This window comes from Orcinus orca, chromosome 20, assembly GCF_937001465.1.
Source record: "Orcinus orca chromosome 20, mOrcOrc1.1, whole genome shotgun sequence".
In the NCBI taxonomy this organism is placed as follows: domain Eukaryota; kingdom Metazoa; phylum Chordata; class Mammalia; order Artiodactyla; family Delphinidae; genus Orcinus; species Orcinus orca.
The window spans coordinates 13988388-14007177 of NC_064578.1; the positions used below are offsets into that span (position 1 = coordinate 13988388).

The 18790-nt window shown below is 39.3% G+C and overlaps 1 protein-coding gene across 1 annotated transcript in view; it reads right to left on the reverse strand.

Annotated features, from left to right (window-relative positions):
* HYDIN (HYDIN axonemal central pair apparatus protein) overlaps positions 1-18790 on the reverse strand; it is a 440857-nt gene that overhangs the window by 275232 nt on the left and 146835 nt on the right. Inside the window, exons 9-10 of the mRNA XM_049703807.1 lie at positions 18216-18417; positions 11805-11988 (exon numbers count right to left, since the gene is read on the reverse strand). Coding sequence (XP_049559764.1) covers positions 11805-11988; positions 18216-18417 — 386 coding nt within the window. The remainder of the gene's footprint in view (positions 1-11804; positions 11989-18215; positions 18418-18790) is intronic.

Sequence of the window (18790 nt, forward strand, 5' to 3'; positions counted from 1 at the left end):
CACTTAGAAGAGTAATCTAAACGTTTGCCCACTCAAATGTTATACTTTCCGATCATACTTTCTAATCTGACAAGAGATTAGACACAATACAAGACTGAACTATATATAACTCCAAACTATAATATTTGCAGCCATTAACTGAGAGCTCATGTTCCCAGCACTGTGTTAAAATGCTGAGATACATTATCTAGTTCAATCTTTACAACCTTGTGAAGTAGTACTATCTCCATTTTAAAGATGAGAAAACCAAGGCAAGGGGAAGTTAAGTATCTCACCCAAGGCCACATCAATAGTAAGTGGCAGAGCTGGGATTCTATAATACTTTTTTCTTTAACTTCCTGAACCCTACTGCAATTATAACAAAATGTCAGGTCTCACCTTTCTCATATTGTTTTTAAAAAATGCCAGGAGAAATTTAAAAACACCATAACCGACAATGAGGCTTCATTGAAGCCAGCATGACCTGGTGTTCCTGTCTAGTGAACATAGTAGGACACTCTTCATACTCAAACATTCAGGTAACTTGGAAGGTGACTCACAGGAAGTTCTTGTGGATGATACCGTCAACACTGGAGGATCTTTATCAAGCTATCCTGGTGGGGTAGGGTACAGCCAGCTCAGAACAAGCTCAGTGAATAATGACTTCAAGAGGAGCTATAATGTGTAATGAGTTCCATCATGTTCCACCAAAAGGGAAATATTCTTGACTATATAATCAAATATCTTCAGCTATCTTATCATATTTAAGAAAAATTTAAAGAATTTCTCTTGGGAAATAAAAACATCCTCTTAAAGTCAAATTTCTATCAATCAATAAGAGAAAAAAATAAAAGCACTGATTAGAAGCTATAATCTGTGTCGCTACCCACAATTCTCTTGTAGCACCTTTCAGATCAATGAGAGGCTCTCTATTGTCACTTGGGGCAAAGAGAAGTGTCTCAAAGAGATACAGGGAAAAAACAGAAGCTAAAAAACTGAAGGTAAACTATCCTAATTATCATGGAGAGAAAAGATTGAATTGGCACATGACATGCAAGGAGATTTTTCTCGTCCAGTATATCTCCTAGGACTAGAAACTGTGAATTTAGTAAAGTTTTGATTCTTAACATAATGACCAGAAAAGTTTCTAAGAGAGGGGTTTAAGATTTGGCCATCTGTCAGAGAAAGTTTCACAAAAGGTGTGTTCTATCTTGGGTGAGATACTCCAACCCATGGAGGGTGAAAATTCCAGTGGAGTTTTGCAGAGCTGAGGTAGCTGTGCATGATGCTCATGCCTTTCTCTGGAGACAGCAGACATGCGTTTCTTCCAACAACGAAGGGTCTTAATTTATTTAATAAGCCATAAGGAACCTTGCTGTTTCTAAGACTTCCCTAGGCCTCCCTCCACCTCCAATGGTTCTCTAATCTGAGCACAAAGATCTAAGAGGACAAACAATAAAAAAGGAAGGGTGAAGAATGGGAAAACCACACCGACAGAAGAGCCGTGACTTGTCAAGGACAGTTTGCTCTCAGCAGATCCCTGTCCTCCTTTCTCCTTTCCAGTGTCCTTTTCCAAGGAGTCAGCGCCCACATGTTTGCAATGTGACTCACAACTAATGGTACAAGAAGTGGAAGGGGGTTGCAGTAAAAAGCTAGATCTTTCCTCTTTGGTAGCCATCTGGGCTCCCACCCAACCTGGTTCTGCTGAGCTCACATGCTATGCCGATTTGGGAAAAATAAATTAATTTGAGCTGTGCTTTCAAAGTCTGAATTGCTGAACCACATGTTTTCCACAGGCTTAGGTGATGACAAAGCATAGTTTACTGTTACTTACATGGTAATAAAGAAATTATCAAGTTTCTCTCCCTTTTTAAGCCTTAGTTACATTAAGCTGAAGCTTCCCTAGGGATTCTGGATAAAGGAGCAGAAATGTCTTCCCTGCTCACTGATGTCAGTCAGCCAATGATTTAGGGCCAGTTTGGCCAAAGATCTTTAAATTCTCAGACCCTTATTTCTGAGAAAATATCAAGTGTTCAACATTCAGAAAATTGCTGCATCTTAAAAGTGTGACCTGAGCCAGCAGTACCAGAGTTCAGAAACAAGGCTAGCACAACTGTGCTGTGATTTCTCAGAGGACTCCTAGATGCCCATGGAAACCGAAAGCTTAATTCTCTCTTTTTGTCCTGTAATATTCTTCTGCCTCTCAATTCTCACGATTGTGTTTTTTATCTCTGACTCTCTCTCACTCAGGGTACCCAAGAGACCTAAGCAGAGGAAATAACAGAATGAGACTGTCAAAATTCTGTACAGCCAAAGTCCATCTAGTAAAATAGAATATTGTACTTCTGAAGGTAGTCAATTCCACTTGTTTTTCTGGAAGGCACAAAACATGCCTAATAGACTAAATTTCACAATTCCTTTCCAAAGGGGGAAGAAAACTATATGGATGCAAGTGGCTTGAGAAATGATCAGTATTCTGTAGAACGTACTACCTTCCCTAGGTCAGGAATAAATGGGAAATTTTAGGTTAATTACATTAATATTTCAAGACATTATCAAAAGAATGGACATGAGGAACTTGATAAAAATGGTAGTAATACAGCACATGCTTTAATGACTAGAACAACAATTATGGTTACTATTAAAATATCAATAAACTACCAAGTAAAAAAAATTCCTTCCAGCCCATTTTCTTGTATCTGCCCAGGAATGCCTTCTCCCTGGGTCTTTGCCCACCCACTTCATCTTCAATGAACATGTCTGGGGTCTCTCAAAAGACAAACTCCCACTTCTGCACTCTGTGACCACATCAGTACCAAAGATGCCCCAGCATAACTCCTCAAGGTTCTTCCAACAGACCCCATGGCAATGGTAGGCAATGAGCATGATGAGAAGACAGTGGAATTAACCAGTGGCCAAGTGGTGGTAGAAGAGAGTAAGAACTTGAAGTTCTAGAGTTTTGGATCAGACATTCCTACAGCATTGAGTCAAACTACTTCTCACATGATCACATAAATAAAATGTGATTTAAATTCAAACCCATCACCACTTTTTGACAATTTAAGGACAGTGATCTCTTAATCTTGAATCTACTTGCTTTAAATTGAAAGAGCCTCTAAAATAGGAACAGCGTTCCCATAAAACACTCAAGACACAGAGAACACAATAAGGGCTAAACTAAACTTTGTTTTGGCTGACGCATTTAAAGAACCAGATATATAGACATAGGTCTGAGAATATAAGCATATCATTTCTTACTTCCTTTCAGACCCTAAGGTAACATGGTTTTTTTTCGTTTTTGTTTACTTTTTAAGTTTACCTCAGTTGAAGACAATACCCTTCCTGGTGGACACAGAGGCTGAAGGGCCCATCAGAAAGCAAGGTAGTCTCTAAACCCCTGCATCAACCTTCAATTTTATTTTTATTGTTTGAACAGGACGTCAATTAGAGATTGACTGTTAGATCAGTAGGTGGCACTGCTAGGTTTTAATCATCTCTGCTTCTACTATGAACTCAGCTCATATCAAGAAGCTAATCAAAAGGAATCACATCCTAATAAAAAAACTAATCGATGATGCATAGCTCAACTGTCAGAAATTAAATAGTGGCTATTTGGTGTAACTGATCTTCTATGTGAGCAAGATTCAGAAGATCCTTCAGTAGAAAATGGTGATGAACAAGGTATAATAGGGTAGAAAGACATGTAGGATAGGCTGGCGAGTTCTCAGCTGTCTGGTTCTCCTCTTGGCCATCCTTCTCTGTGAATTCACAGCCTCTCCTCTCTTTGCAGGGCCGCTAAAAATGAGCACCTGGGGGCTGTCCTGGGCCCACGGCAAGTTTCCTTCTTTGCTCTGCTCTTAAAATTTCCATCCGCTTTTCACGCCCTCCATGAAGACCTCTAAAGGATACTCACCTCCAGTCCTGATTCCCATCCCACAAGTACTGCAATCCCAAAATTATTTGGACATCTAGTGTCATCTCAAATTCAACATGTTCAGAAACAAAATCATCATCATGAATTGATTTCCATTTGTTCGTTCCTTCCTTCCTTCCTTCAGCCACCCATTAATTAGTACTGTGCTAGGCCTGGGATACAGATAAAGATAAGGCACTCCTTGATGTTGACAATCTCGGAGTCTGTTCTCAAACTGGAGAATCATAACCTACCAGCTAAAAAGGATCAACATGCCCGAATATCCTTATTTTGTGTAAAAGGCAACTGATGCCAAAGGAGACCAAACTGCTTGTTTAAGGTCACACTCGCCATTGGCAAAGCTAGGAGTTAAACCCAGGACTCCTGACTTGCTAGTTCCTATCAAAGACATCATAATTCTCCCAGTCATGCTAGTTCAGATCTGAGAAGACATATGATTCCTCACCATGTCTCACCATCAACGGCCAGTCAGTCAAAAAGCACTCTAGTGTCTTTCCTTTGAGCGTCTCTCACATCTGCCATTTCCTTTGCTTTCCGACCATCACCAGGCTGTTCCAGGTCAGTGTCACCCTCACACGTTACCCTCCACTTGCCTGCAGAGATGTTCAGTTTCCCTGACCCTCGCTGCACTAGTGAATTTCCCCTGCCTGACCTGCACTACCCATCCCACCCTCTAACCATCCTCTTCCAATTTGATCCACAAGCTGATGCTATGATAATCTTTCTAAGACACCCCGAACACATCCTGTTCCTGATCCAAACCTTACAGTGAGTCTCAGATACCCTCAGCACCAGTGACCAAACTAGGATCCACACAACACTGACTCCGGTGGATACTATGTGGGAAAAGGGGTCTCTCGTCCTGGGGAAATACTGTTTGCACTTTTCCCTTTGAGAGTCGCCTTCTCTTGAACCAGTATTTCCCAAACTTATTTGAGCACAAAATTCCCCTTGGCAAGGAACACACACTACCACCCCTCAGATCCAGTATTTACAGAAAACATAATGTGGGAGACAGTCGGCTATAGTGTAACGGGTTGCCAGGGCAGCCCAGATATGCCAACTCTCCTTCTCAATCTCATTTCTTATATTCTCCATGACCACCTGCTCCAGAAAAATCCATCATTTCATTGTTGTTTAATATGCTATGAACCTATTATTAAAAGTTTCCCTTTTCTTTGTTTTCAAAATTTCTCCAATTGGAAACATCCTTCTTCTTTTCTATTTAATTAAGTCTTACCCTTCCTCCAACATTCAGTTCAGATCTCATCTCTTCTATAAACCCTTTCCCAACTCTATCATCCAAAAATACTACAGAATTTATTTACCTGTATCATAAAACCAAAATCTCAATAGTGGAAAATACCCATAGTTCACATTAGAGTCAAGAAGCTAATGAAATTACAGAATTTTCCCATCAAATACCTTCAAAACTAATTTACAAGGTAAGATTATGTTACACTCACAAGAACTGTATTTCTATAAAACTATCAGGATCTTTAAGTAGGAAAAAAGGAAATTAAAGATCAATAAATATATCAGTATAACTGACACTGAGTTCTGTTATTCTGACCAGAAAAACACTACGGATAACACTAGGAAAAATTCATGCCTTCATTTTTCATTTTGCAAAAATGATCAAGAATCAGCTAATGAATACTATCATGAGAAGAAAACCTGAATACTGTACAGAAAAGACAAAATTATTACAGATGCCATAAACATCACTTAGGTACTAAGCAAATATTATCCCCTTCCTGGGTATTTTTTTCACATAATATAAATGAAATTAGTCTCATTTATTTAAAAAGGTATCATTTCTGTGTATCATTATTCTACAAAATGTTTTTCTTCCTAATAGTGAAAAAATGCCTTGTGATAAGAATGCCCAATTCAGTTCCTATCTAGAATTCAAAAGGAATCATATTAAGTGCCACATTTTAACACATATATCTGCAGCAAGAAGCTCTGGGTTTCGTGCATGAGGAGAAGAAAATCTGAGGTAAGCCCAGTCTTCCTACTTCTGAATTTGAAATATACAAGCCTTACCTGCAGGCCTCCCACCTCCTTCTCACCACCAATGTTTGCCATCCCAGAGTCACCCACTCCCAGAAGGCTATGAGAAAAGGACAGCAGTCATCAGTCTGGATTCTCCGTACCAGCTAGGAAGAATCTTGGACTGCCTACACTCTGGACCTTACCAGCCATGTCTAAGATTGCCATGACTGACTGCTCCTCCCTGCCTCTGCCTCACTCAGCAACTTACTTGCTTGGACTTGTCATGCCTTCCTGATCTTTTCAGCATCTTTGGGCATGGCCTACTTTTATCGGTGCATGTCCTGTCCTTCCAAGACTATATGCTCACCTTGATTTAACCTCTTTCTGGGCTAACTCATTATATATGAAGATCCCTTTGATCAATTGAGCCCTGGATAGTCTTCTGACAGGAGAGAAGATTCAGCCTCAACCCACATCTCCAACCTTGTTTCCCTACATGAACCCTTTACTTCAAGCAAACTGATCCACTAATGGAACCTTGAATGAACCATGCCATGCACACCCCCAATTTTGTTTGCCAAAAGTTCCATCCTGCAAGACCCAGTTCAAGGCTCTGCTCTCAAAAAGCCTACTCTAACTTCTTAGCCTATGATAATCACCTCAGCCTCTGAACTAGTGTCCTGATTGTCTGTCTTTACCTGTGATTCACACAGCAAGTCCCACTAAATATTAGTTCCAAAGGATATCTCCAAGGGGAAGGCTCCCTCTTAAGAGATTTATAATGCTCATTATCATATGAAAGACTTTTATAAGTCTAACAGCAAATAAACCTGTCAAGCAATATTGAACCCAGTGTTTCTCAAACTTATTTAGCCATGGACTCCCTTTTCTATGTTATATACTGTAATAATTTGGAAGTACAGACATAAGGAAAACTGGTACGTACAGGTCAATGGCACGTCTCACAAGTGACTTTTTATTCTAATGTGTCCTTCTGCCCATGTCTTCTCTCCAACAGGTTTGAATGGCAGCTCTAACTAGCTGTGGGTTTTCTCAACTCCTATTGCTGTCTTTACCCTCACAGCACTCTATGCTTGCTAAGTTTAAGGTAATGTACAGTGCCTAGCAGATAGTAAACACAGAAGATGCTGGTTTCTTTCATTTTGAGGCAGTGGGGCAGAGGGGTCAGGAGTTTGGTCTGTGAAAGAAGCACATAAATATATAAAGCAAATATTAACAGACATAAAGGGAAGAATTTACAATAATATGATAATAGTAGGGGACTTTAACACCTCACTTATATCAATGAACAAATCATCCAGACAGAAAATCAATAAAGAAACTGTGACCTTAACTGACACATCAGACCAGCTGGACTTAATAGATACCTACAGGACATTCCACTCAAAAACAGCAGAATACACATTCTTTTCAAGTGCACATGGAACACTGTCCAGAATAAATCACATGCTAGGCCACAAAACAAGTCTCAACAAATTTAAGAGATAGAAATTATATCAAGCATCCTGTCCAACTGCAACAGTATGAAATTAGAAATCAATCACAGGAAGAAAAACGGGTAAAACACAAACACATGGAGACTAAACAAAATGCTATTAAAAATCAATGGATCAAAGAAGAAATCAAAAAGGAAAGCAAAAATACACGAAAATGAATGACAATAAAAGCACAACTTTCCAAAATCTATGGGACACAGCAAAAGCAGTTCTAAAAGGGACATTTACAGCGATACAGTCCTACCTCAAGAAACAAGAAAAATTTCAAGTAGACAACATAACCTGCTATCTAAAGGAATTAGAAAAACAACGAAGCCCAAAATCAGCAGAAGGAAGGAAATAATAAATATAAGAGAGGAAGTAAATAAAATAGAGACCAAAAAAAGAAAAAAACCCAATAGAAAAGATCAGTGAAACCAAGATAAATAAAACTGATAAGCCTTTAGCCAGGCTCACTAAGAGAAAAAGAGACAGAACCCAAATAAACAAAATAAGAAATGAAAGAGGAGAAATTACAACTGATATCGCAGAAATACAAACAATCATAAGAGAATATTATGAATGGTCATACGCCAACAAATTGGACAACCTAGAAGAAATGGATAAATTCCCAGAAACACACAATCTTCCAAGACTGAATCAGGAAAAAATAGATAATCTGAATGTACCAATTACTAGTATTGAAATTGAATCAGTAATCAAAAAACGTCTAAGAGAAAAAAGTCCCGGACTGCCCAGCTTCACAGGGGAATTCTACCAAACATATAAAGAAGAGTTAATACTTATCCTTCTCAAACTATTGCAAAAAATTGAACAGGAGGGAACACTCTCAAACTCATTCTATGAGTCCATTTCCCTGATACCAAAACCAAACAAAGGTACTACCAAAAAAAGAGAAGATTACAGGCCAGTATCTCTGATGGATACAGATGCAAAAATCCTCAACAAAATATTAGCAAGCCAAATTCAACAATATATAAAAAGGATCATACATAATGATCAAGTGGGATTTATTCCAGGGATGCAGGGATGGTTCAATATACACAAATCAATTGCTGTGATATGCCACATTAACAAAACAAATGGTAAAAATCATATGATCATCTCTCAATAGATGCAGAAAAAGCATTCAACAAAATTCAATACCCATTCATGATAAAACTCTCAACCAAGTTGGTATAAAGGGAACATACGCCAACATAATAAAGGCCATTTACAATAAATATACAGCTAATATAATACTCAGTGGTGAAAAGCTAAAAGCTATTTCTCTAAAATCAGGAACAAGACAAGACTCTTGACAATTCTATTTAACATACTATTGGAAGTCCTAGCCACAGCAATCATACAAGAAGAGGAAACAAAAGCATCTAAATTGGAAGGGAAAATTGAAACTGTCAGTATTTGCAGATGACATGATACTATATAGAGAGAACCATAAAGTCTCCAACAAAAAACTACTAGAGCTAATAAATGAACTCAGTAATGTTGCAGAATATAAGACTAATATGCAGAAACCTGTAGATTTTCTGTACACTAATAATGAACTATTAGAAAGAGAAAGCAAGAAAACAATCCCATTTACAATTGCATTAAAAAGAATAAAATACCTAGGAAAACTTAACCAATGAGTTGAAAGACCTGTGCTCTGAAAACTGTAAGACACTGATGAATGAAATAGAAGATGAAACAAATAACTGGAAAGATATCCCGCATTCATGGATTGGAAGAATTAATACTGTTAAAATGTCCATACTACCCAAAACAATCTACAGATTTAATATAATCCCTATCGAAATACCCATGACATTTTTCAAAGAACTAGAACGAGTAAACCTAAAATTTTTATGGGACCACAAAAGACCCCCTAAAAGCCAAAGCAATCTTGAGAAAAAAGAACAAAGCTGGAGGTATCAGGCTCCCTGACCTCAGACTATACTACAAAGCTACAGTAATCAAAAGAGTGTGGTACTGGTACAAAAGCAGACACATAGATCAATTGAACAGAATACACAGCCCAGAAATAAACCCACACACATACGGTCAATTAATCTATGACAAAGGAGGCAAAAATATACAATGGGGGAAAGACAGTCTCTTCAATAAGTGGTGCTGGGAAAACTGGACAGCTACACGTAAAAGAGTGAAACTAAAAGACTTCCTTACACCATGTAAACTCAAAATGAATTAGAGACCTAAAGGTAAGACCGGAAACCATAAAACTCCTAGAAGAGAACATAGGGAGAACACTCTTTGACATAAATCATAGCAATATTTTTTTTTTAATCTGTCTCCTAAGGCAAAAGAAATAAAAGCAAAAAATAAACAAATGGGACCTAATGAAACTTAAAAGCTTTTGCATAGCAAAGGAAACCATTAACAAAATGAAAAGACAACCTACTGAATGAAGAAAACATTTGCAAATGGCATGACAGATAAGGAGTTAATATCCAAAATACAAAAACAACTCATAGAACTCAATATCAAAAAAAACAATCTGATTAAAAATGGGCAGAAGGGGCTTCCCTGGTGGTGCAGTGGTTGAGAGTCCGCCTGCTGAGGCAGCGGACAGAGGTTTGTGCCCCGGTCTGGGAAGATCCCACATGCCGTGGCGTGGCTAGGCCCGTGAGCCGTGGCGGCTGGGCCTGCATGCCCGGAGACTGTGCTCTGCAATGGAAGAGGCCACAACAGTGAGAGGCCCGCGTATTGCAAAAAAAAAAAAATGGGCAGAAGATCTGAACAGACATTTTTCCAAAGAACACATACAGATGGCTAACAGGCACATGAAAAGATGCTCATCATCACTAATTATTAGAGAAATGCAAAGCAAAAAATAAAAAAACAATGAGATATCACCTCACACCTGTCAGAATGGCTATCATCACAAAGCCTACATATTACAAATGTTAGAGAGGATGTGGAGAAAAGGAAACCCTTGTACATTGTTGGTGGAAATATAAATTGAAGCTGCCACTATGGAAAACAGTATGGAGGTTCCTCAGAACCCTAAAAATAGAACTACTGTATGATCCAGCAATTCCACTCCTGGGTACATAATCCGAAAAAAAGGAAAACACTAATTCGAAAAGATACTTGCACCTCAATGTTCATAGCAGCATTATTTACAATAGCCAAGATATGGAAGCAACCCAAATGTCCATGAATAGATGAACAGATAAAGAAGATGTGATACACACACACACACACACACACACACACACAAAATGAAATATTACTTTGCCATAAAAAAGAATGAAATTCTGCCATGTGCAACAAGTGTATGGACCTAGAGAGCATTATGCTTAGTGAAATAGGTCAGATGGAGAAAGACAAATACTATATGTTATTATCTAAAAGACAAAACAAACAAATGTATACAGCAAAACAGAAACAGACCCACAGATATAGAAAACAAACTAGTGTATACCAATGGGAAGAGAGAAGGGGGAGGGGCAAGATAGGGTTATGAAATTAAGAGATACAAACTACTATGTATAAAAAAAGATAAGCAACAAGGATATATTGTATAGCACAGGGGATAATAGTCATTATTTTGTAATAACTTTAAATGGAGTATAATCTATAAAAATATCAAATCACTATGTTGTACACGTAAAAAAAAAAGTTTCATCTGTGGAATCAGACAGATCCTGTTCTAACTCTGGCTCAGGTCTCACTAGATAGACATTGAGGTCAAGGACTATGTCTGTTTTGTTCATTGATGCCTGGTACATACGCAGTGCCTGGTACAGAACATGCACTCAATAACTATTTATTGAGCGAATTAAGGACAAAGCAGTTTTCAACCCGAGTGATTTTGCCCACCAGAGGACATCTGACATCTGGACAGAGTTTGGGTTGTCACAACTAGCATCTGATGGGTAAAAGTCAGGGCTGCTATTAAATATGCTACAATGTACAGGACAAAGAATTATCCAGCCCCAAATGTCAATAGCGCAGAGGTTGAGAAACCCTGCTCTACAGTGAGGCTAATCAGGGATAAATTTCTAACTACTGACACTAATCGTTTGGGCTCGAGTAAGTTATCAAATTTCTCTAAGTCTTAATTTCCTCATCTGTAGAATGGGGGACTGATTAAAACTGATAATATATATACAAACAAGATAAAGTATGTAATATATATGAAGTGTTTAACAGTGACTGGTGCATATAAAGTGTGACCTATAAATGTAACCTCTGAGTGTTCTTACTATTAATCTTCATTCACTGTCTCATAACGACAATGAGGCTCCTCAGATGGACTCTTTATGCTCTTGGAACTCACCCTATCAATCTCAGAGAGAGTAATCCCATCAAATTAAGCCCTGCATCCCCACTACATTTACTGTAAGGTCAGACTGTATTTATGTGCTTACCAGAGGCTCAACACTGAAAATGTTATTCGAGAAGAGCATGCTATCTGCCTGAACCAGCTTTCTCTGATTCTCAAAGGTGTGGGACAGAAAGGAAAGACACTGTTGTAGTGAAGGATCAGTAATGCACTCCTCAAGAAACCCGTCGATCTCATTCTTTTCCTCTTTGGTAAGATCATCACAGACCCTAAAAAAAAGCAAGAAACGTGAGATTCATTTTGATACTCCCATGAAGAACATTGTAAAGGGCTCCCCACCAGCCCATCCTCTTGGGAATAGTCTCACCCATGACCTTGGGGTGGTCCTTCCTTGCCCTGAATCTATAATATACCAGCTGAGTAACCTTGTATTTTAACCTCTCAAGAACCTCAGCTTGCTTCCTTCAAGAAGCGCTCCCAGGCTTCCTGTCCTACTCAATGCCCATTTGCTTACTCCTGAGCCCTTAGTATATTTGGACAAATATTTTCTTTTAGGTAATTGTGTTTTCCAGGCTGCTTTTTCAATATTTAACATATACCCTGCCTCTCACACTTTAAGTGCAATTTCATTTCTTCTACACTTGCTTAGCTTGAATTCCTTCCTAGCTGTTATTACCTAGAGAACAGAAGCTGGAGCCAGCAAGGCCTAGAGCTTTTTTTTTGTTTTTTTAATTAATTAATTAATTTTTGGCTGTATTGGGTCTTCGTTGCTGGGCACAGGCTTTCTCTAGTTGCAGCGAGTGGGGGCTACTCTTTGTAGCAGTGCATGGGTTTCTCATTGTGGTGGCATCTCTTGTTCTGGAGCACGGGTTCTAGGTGCACGGGCTTCAGCAGTTGTGGCATGCGGGCTCAGGAGTTGTGGCTCGTGGGCTCTAGAGCGCAGGCTCAGTAGTTGTGGCACACGGGCTTAGCTGCTCCACGGCATGTGGGATCTTCCTGGACCAGGGCTGCATTGGCAGGTGGATTCTCAACCACTGCGCCACCAGGGAAGTCCCAACGCCTAGGTTTTGGTACTGACTCTACTATCTATTTACTCACTCTGTGACTTCAGGAGTTACTTAAATCCTCTAAGCCTCAGTGCCTTCATCAATAAAATGGAAAGAACAGGAGCTCCTCCATCATAAAGATATGTTGAGAATTAAATGTGATCAAGGACCTGGTATAGTTCCTGGGACAAAACAGTTGCTCAATAAATGCCAGTTTTCTCCTTGTATCAACCGCAGGCAATTACCAAGCTGTCAAGCTTATAAAATGCTCAGACTACACCTGGAGACACGTCCTTTTTTTCTCTCTCTTTCTAGATCTTCATATCCCTTGTGATAAGTCAGAAAAGCAGCCTTCCCGACATTCTACTCGTTACTCAGGCTATGCTCACATTACTCCTGGTGTCTGTTACTTCACCTGAACTTTGAAGACTGAATTTCATCTCCTCCCAGGATACATGACTATTTTCCCAGCATTTTACTGGTATTACCAGTGGTGAGAGATAAATTATTTAGTAATGTGAGTACTGACTGAGAGGCTAGGGTCACTGAATTCCAGTCCCAGCCCTATTTTCTAAATGACTTCACACAAACCACATGCTCAGCAATGTCAAATAACTCTTTTTTAAATAACTTTTGTGTTCAGGATCCTTTGGTCACATAGCATAAAGAAGTCAAAGAAATAGGTTCAGTATGTTCTGGTCCCAAGGAAGAAAGCATTCTGTGCTCCCTTTTTATTGCTAGATGGGAAGCAGTGTACAAGGTAGCCAGAGCAGCTGTCCTTTTATATTGCTGGGCAGGGCAGGGCAAATTAAAGACAGCTCAGTCCACAGAAAGAAAGGAAACCATGTATTCCTGCAAGTGGAATTTATTGATATCTATTCCTTAGGAATAAGTTCTCAAAAAAAACAATCATGGATGTAAATAAAGAGCAACAAAGAGGTTCATCAAAGTTCTAGCAATAATACTAAAAAAAGTGGGTAAATTCGATGTAACGGATTGAAGTATTGGTTAAATAAATAATGGGAGTCATATACATTACATTTACTTAGGGGGGGTTAATGGAAATGGGGTGTGGGGATAAAATGCTTTAGGTGGACCAAGGATGATAATGCTCTATGAATTGAGGAGTATGATTAACTCAGCCCTTACACCAGAAAACAAAAGAGGACAAAACAAAAATTCCCAAATGATGCTCTTCTCCCACGCTGTTGGGACTCTTGTATCAGTGACAGCTGTATAATGCATGGGCGGGTGGACACCAGATGTCATCCTCTTTGCCCTCTATGCAGAATTAGAGCCAAGGCTGAGAGTCTAAGAAGGGAACGTGCAATACCACCTTAAGCTGGGCTGACTCCAACAAGGACTTCTATATACCTCAGTCTATTGTTTTGCCATCTTGTTGTGCTGATACTCATGGTCTCTTGAATTCAGAGGTGGTTCTGTTTTACAGACGAAGAGACCTCTCATCAGAGAGTGTAATATCACACAACCTTCTCCTTCAGTAAAACCATGGATTTAACCCATTTTGCAAATGGTCTGCTAGCCCGAATACCCATCACCTTCAGGCATCAACTACAGTCCAGCTAATGGACTATACTCAATGGGGAACCCTTGTGTCTCAAGTACAGTAGCATTGAACTAGTACTGCCCCTTATCTTGAGTTCCTAGAGACCTGCACCCTGCTCCTTTACAACACCCCTAAGAGGTGGTAACTGGATGCTGAGGAGATTAAAAACTAAGAACCTTGGCCATCATGGTTGGCAGAAATACTCCCATGTCCACACCTGGCAAGGAAAGGATGGAGCCATCCACCTTCAGATGGACTGTGTGACCCTGGACACACAACAACTCTGATGCCTGTTATAAAATGAGGACTAGAGGTCCTCTTCCTGTTTATCAGGTACCACTCAAGTCTTCAGATTCTTTTATGATTAGGAAAGGGAAGGGCTCCCCAACCACAACTGAGATTAAGTTGGAGCCTGGGTGGCAGGCTCAAAGCTCAAATAAAACTGATTTATTTAGAGAAACATGTCATTTCCAACACTGGAATGTTTTGGAACACATCTATGCCGATCACTTTGTTGGGGGGCTCCACTGAGGATTCTACAGTTCTTCCACAGAGCAGATCTAGAATTAGAGCAGTTGCTATTGAGACAATGGTCATAACCTTGATGGAGAAATAGGGAGCAGAAATCCTCAAACGCCCATGCCAAGTCTCTGAATATAATAAACTGTGATGAAAATGAGAATGAAAGAATCTTGTAGGATGTTTTATAATCCCTCAGGCCAAGAAAGAAGAAGTAAGGAGGAAAGAATTCAGCACCAGTTTTTGAAGAGATTAATTTCTGCAACTCTCAGAAAAGTATCAGGAGAGACCTAAAAGATGATTTTTAAAGGTTCTTATATCTGATTCCTAAGGTTTAAAAAAAATGGAAAAAAATTTTAAGCCCAGAACTTCTTCCTAGGGGAAATAACATCTTCATTGTCAGGGTCTGGAGCCTGAGATTAGCCCGAGGCCCCCAAATCTGGACATGTGTCCTAAAGTTTGTACCAACGTGTTTTGGTAGGAAAGAGGAAGTCATCCTTCCTAGAATGGAAAGTATAAACTGCCAGAAAGGAATAGGACTCAGTAGGGCTGAAATTCCCCCACTGGGAGAAGAGACGTCCAAGTCTTTGCTCAGGAACATCATCAAGATGCTGGAGAACAAGAAACCATGATGGCTGGAATAGGGTCTTGAGGACATCCATAATACTAAAGCAATTAGAATTCTTGAAACCACCATGGAGCAACTTTCAGCCCCTGTAGCTGAATGCCTTGGGACGAGTTTTAAGCCATGTTATAACTGGAAAGCAGTGGGCAGGCTCTTGAGTCTCACTTAAAAATATACACTGAAGTTTTAAAATCTTAGGTCATTTGGGTGCTGCAAAGGGAAACTTTAATCTCTCAAAGTATACATGAGCCCATTTAGATCATCTCTGTTCCAAGTTCAGGACAAATGTGGACCTTTCGCTCTGCACATTAACTACAGAGGCTGCTGAGGGAAGAGGAGAAAAGGAAGAGGTTGCTCACCATTAGGAGCAGGAGAGTCAAACATTAAAAAGATTATTCCAGGGATTCCTGCACTGGCCTTGCTGGGGAGCTCAAGAGAGAGTTTATACCATTAGCTAAAGAGCTCACTGCTGCTTCCCAGGGATGAGCAAACCTCTGCCCACAAGAAAGCTATCCAAGAACATTCTGCTTTATCTGCCACTATTGTGAGCCTAAGAGACAACCTAAGGGTTTGTGAGAGGGAGGAGGAGAGGGCCTACACCCACAGCAAGAGCACAGCCACCCACCAAAGGGGCAGCTATCCAAAGACAGGAACCAAATGTTCAGTAAAGAGCAAACCTCTTTCTTTGCTTTGCTTTCTGAGAGGATGGGTGTTTCATGGCTAGTTGCATCCAGGACAAGAATCCATGGCTAATAATATGAAACTTGTGGCATGCTTGGGAATGTATCCAGAAACAAGAGAGGCATGGGAGAGAAGACACACCTGGTCAAATAAGAGATTAGGCATCTGGCCCTAAGAGAGGGGTAGGGAGAGGGCATGGAACAGAATATTCAATAGACTCTTCACTTAGATCAACCAATCCAGTTTGCAGGAACATGAGTTATGTCGCCGTGTGTCACCCACACACAGCAAGGTATTCTTATTTAGCCATCTGAAGTCACTCTTCAACTTCATTGTTTAAGGGAGGGGCATGATCCAAGATGATAAAATTGGGCTTCCAATTATGGTTATGAAAGTGCTCTTCAATATTGTTCCCTTGCTACAAAAAAACTGCTAGGGGAACTAATAGAAAGAGCAAAAGAGACAGTGAAAGAAAGACAATGCAAGAGAAAAGGAAGAATAAGACTCAAGGATAATATTAGAGATAGAGCCATGAGTGTTGGAGGAGGTGAAGTGGGGGGGGAGGGTCCATCCACGTGTGTTTGAAATTATATTCTCTATACCTTAAGCATTTCTGATAGCAACTGGTTTGAATTTTTCCTGAGTTTCACTGTTGATATTAACTTCTGTAAATATTTTTTGGACATAGGCATGGCATCAATCACGTGCTATACATTTGGTCAAACACAAAGACATAGTTGAAATTAAAGCTGGCTTTCCCTCTGATAGTATATACTCATTCTCCCCAAAAGATTATGCCCAAAGCACAAGTAGGATATTGAAACACTACTTTTATTGCTGTTTCTTTATTTGTACCTGCTCTCCTATCTTATCTTTAAACATGCCTGGACCATTCTGATTGTTGGTACATACATGTCAGCTGAAGAATCAGGACAGATGAAACCGTGGATGAGTAGTCTCCTCTTGCCTTTTTAAACTACTGGTATCTATACCATGAGGCAAAATGAAGTTTTTAGGCAGGAAAGGCTTTTCTTTTCTCACTTTTTAAAGATGGCACAGGGGCAATCTGGTGATTAAAGCTCATTGTCTGAATGATAAAGCTTCTGGTCCACTGTGTCCTATCACTGTCACAGCTCCTTCTGATTCAATTACGGACAGCACACTGGGGGATTTCTGCCTGGTTTCCCTAGACCTAAGACTTTTATTTTTATCACATACTAACTTGGTTTTAAACAAAGCTTTGAAGCTTCCCAGGGCTAATCTTTAATGAAAATGGAGAGGCAAATTAAAAAGGCTGAAATAAATTCCAATGAAAGCAGCAAAAGAGCTAATTCAGGGAGGATGGAAGAAGATAAAATTGCAAATGGAATTACAGTAATCAAGGACAGATTCAGTAAAAAGAAATATTCAAAATTTAACAGTGATGAGATTAATTAAAACAGTTTGGTTTTCCATTTTATTAATTTTCTCCACTGCCTGAAGTATCATTTTAAAAAGCAGTAGATTAAAGATAGCAACAAGAAATCACTATTAAATTATATGGTTAGCAGGGATTGAGAATGCTACTAAAACTGAAAATATAGAAGCCATTATATCTAAGGCCTCTTTTTCCCCATTCTTCATATTTTCTGAAAGTACCTGTTCACTGAAGAAAAAAAATAAAAAGGCCACACTGATCCCAATCCAAAAGAGATTATTTTTAGAATCCCTATGAAAACTGATCGATCTAGTTAGGGTTATGAAAAGAAATAAAGACATATAGATTAGTTTTGAGAGACTAGTGAAGAATGATGTATTTGGTCTTTAAAATCCAGGAGTTTAGCTACTGATAAATTAAAACTGGGATAAGATTAACTGAGGATGGACAATGTTGTGTTCCACATAGCTCAGCTCCAGTTCTTTAAATGAAAAAGGGAGCATTGTACACGGGACCCAAGTTATAATAAATTTGACACTGAGTGAGTTAGAAACCACAAAAGTCACAGAATTTTCATAACTAAGTTTCATGTTCCCCCAAATTATATAGATAGCGTATAGATAGTGATGTTTCTTACAAACCTATACTTTTCTCTGTCTTCCTCTTCCTGTGTAGCAAATATCTTCCACTGGAAATGGGCAATGATGTTACTGCGGTTGTGAATAGTTAGAGTTCGCTGATTGGCCAGAGATAGGTAAGTTTTCTCAAGGATCAAGGAATTCTTGTCCAGCCTTATGTTCATGTCTATAGCAGCTCCATACAGAGATATAAACACTTTTTCACCTAGAAATTAACAAAGTATAAATACACTTTGAGATTTATTCTAGAACTATGCTACTAGGCTATTTTTCCCCCAAGGTGACATTAGGGAATATATAGCACAAGCATTAGACATTTCATACTACCCCCACCCCCCCCACATCAGTCAGAGATCAGACATGATCAGAAACCTGAAATGTTATGTTTGGTACAGTTATAGAGAAAAACTATCTTGCTTGGTTATTGTAAAAAATACATAAAATATGAATTGTTGTGGTGAGTGCTACCAGTCTTTTTCTTCTTTGTAGTAGTTTAAAATCCGACAACCTGACCATGGGGGCACCTGAGTTGTAGAATTATAACCATTAGCCTCATCTTTATTGCAAGCATGAGCTGG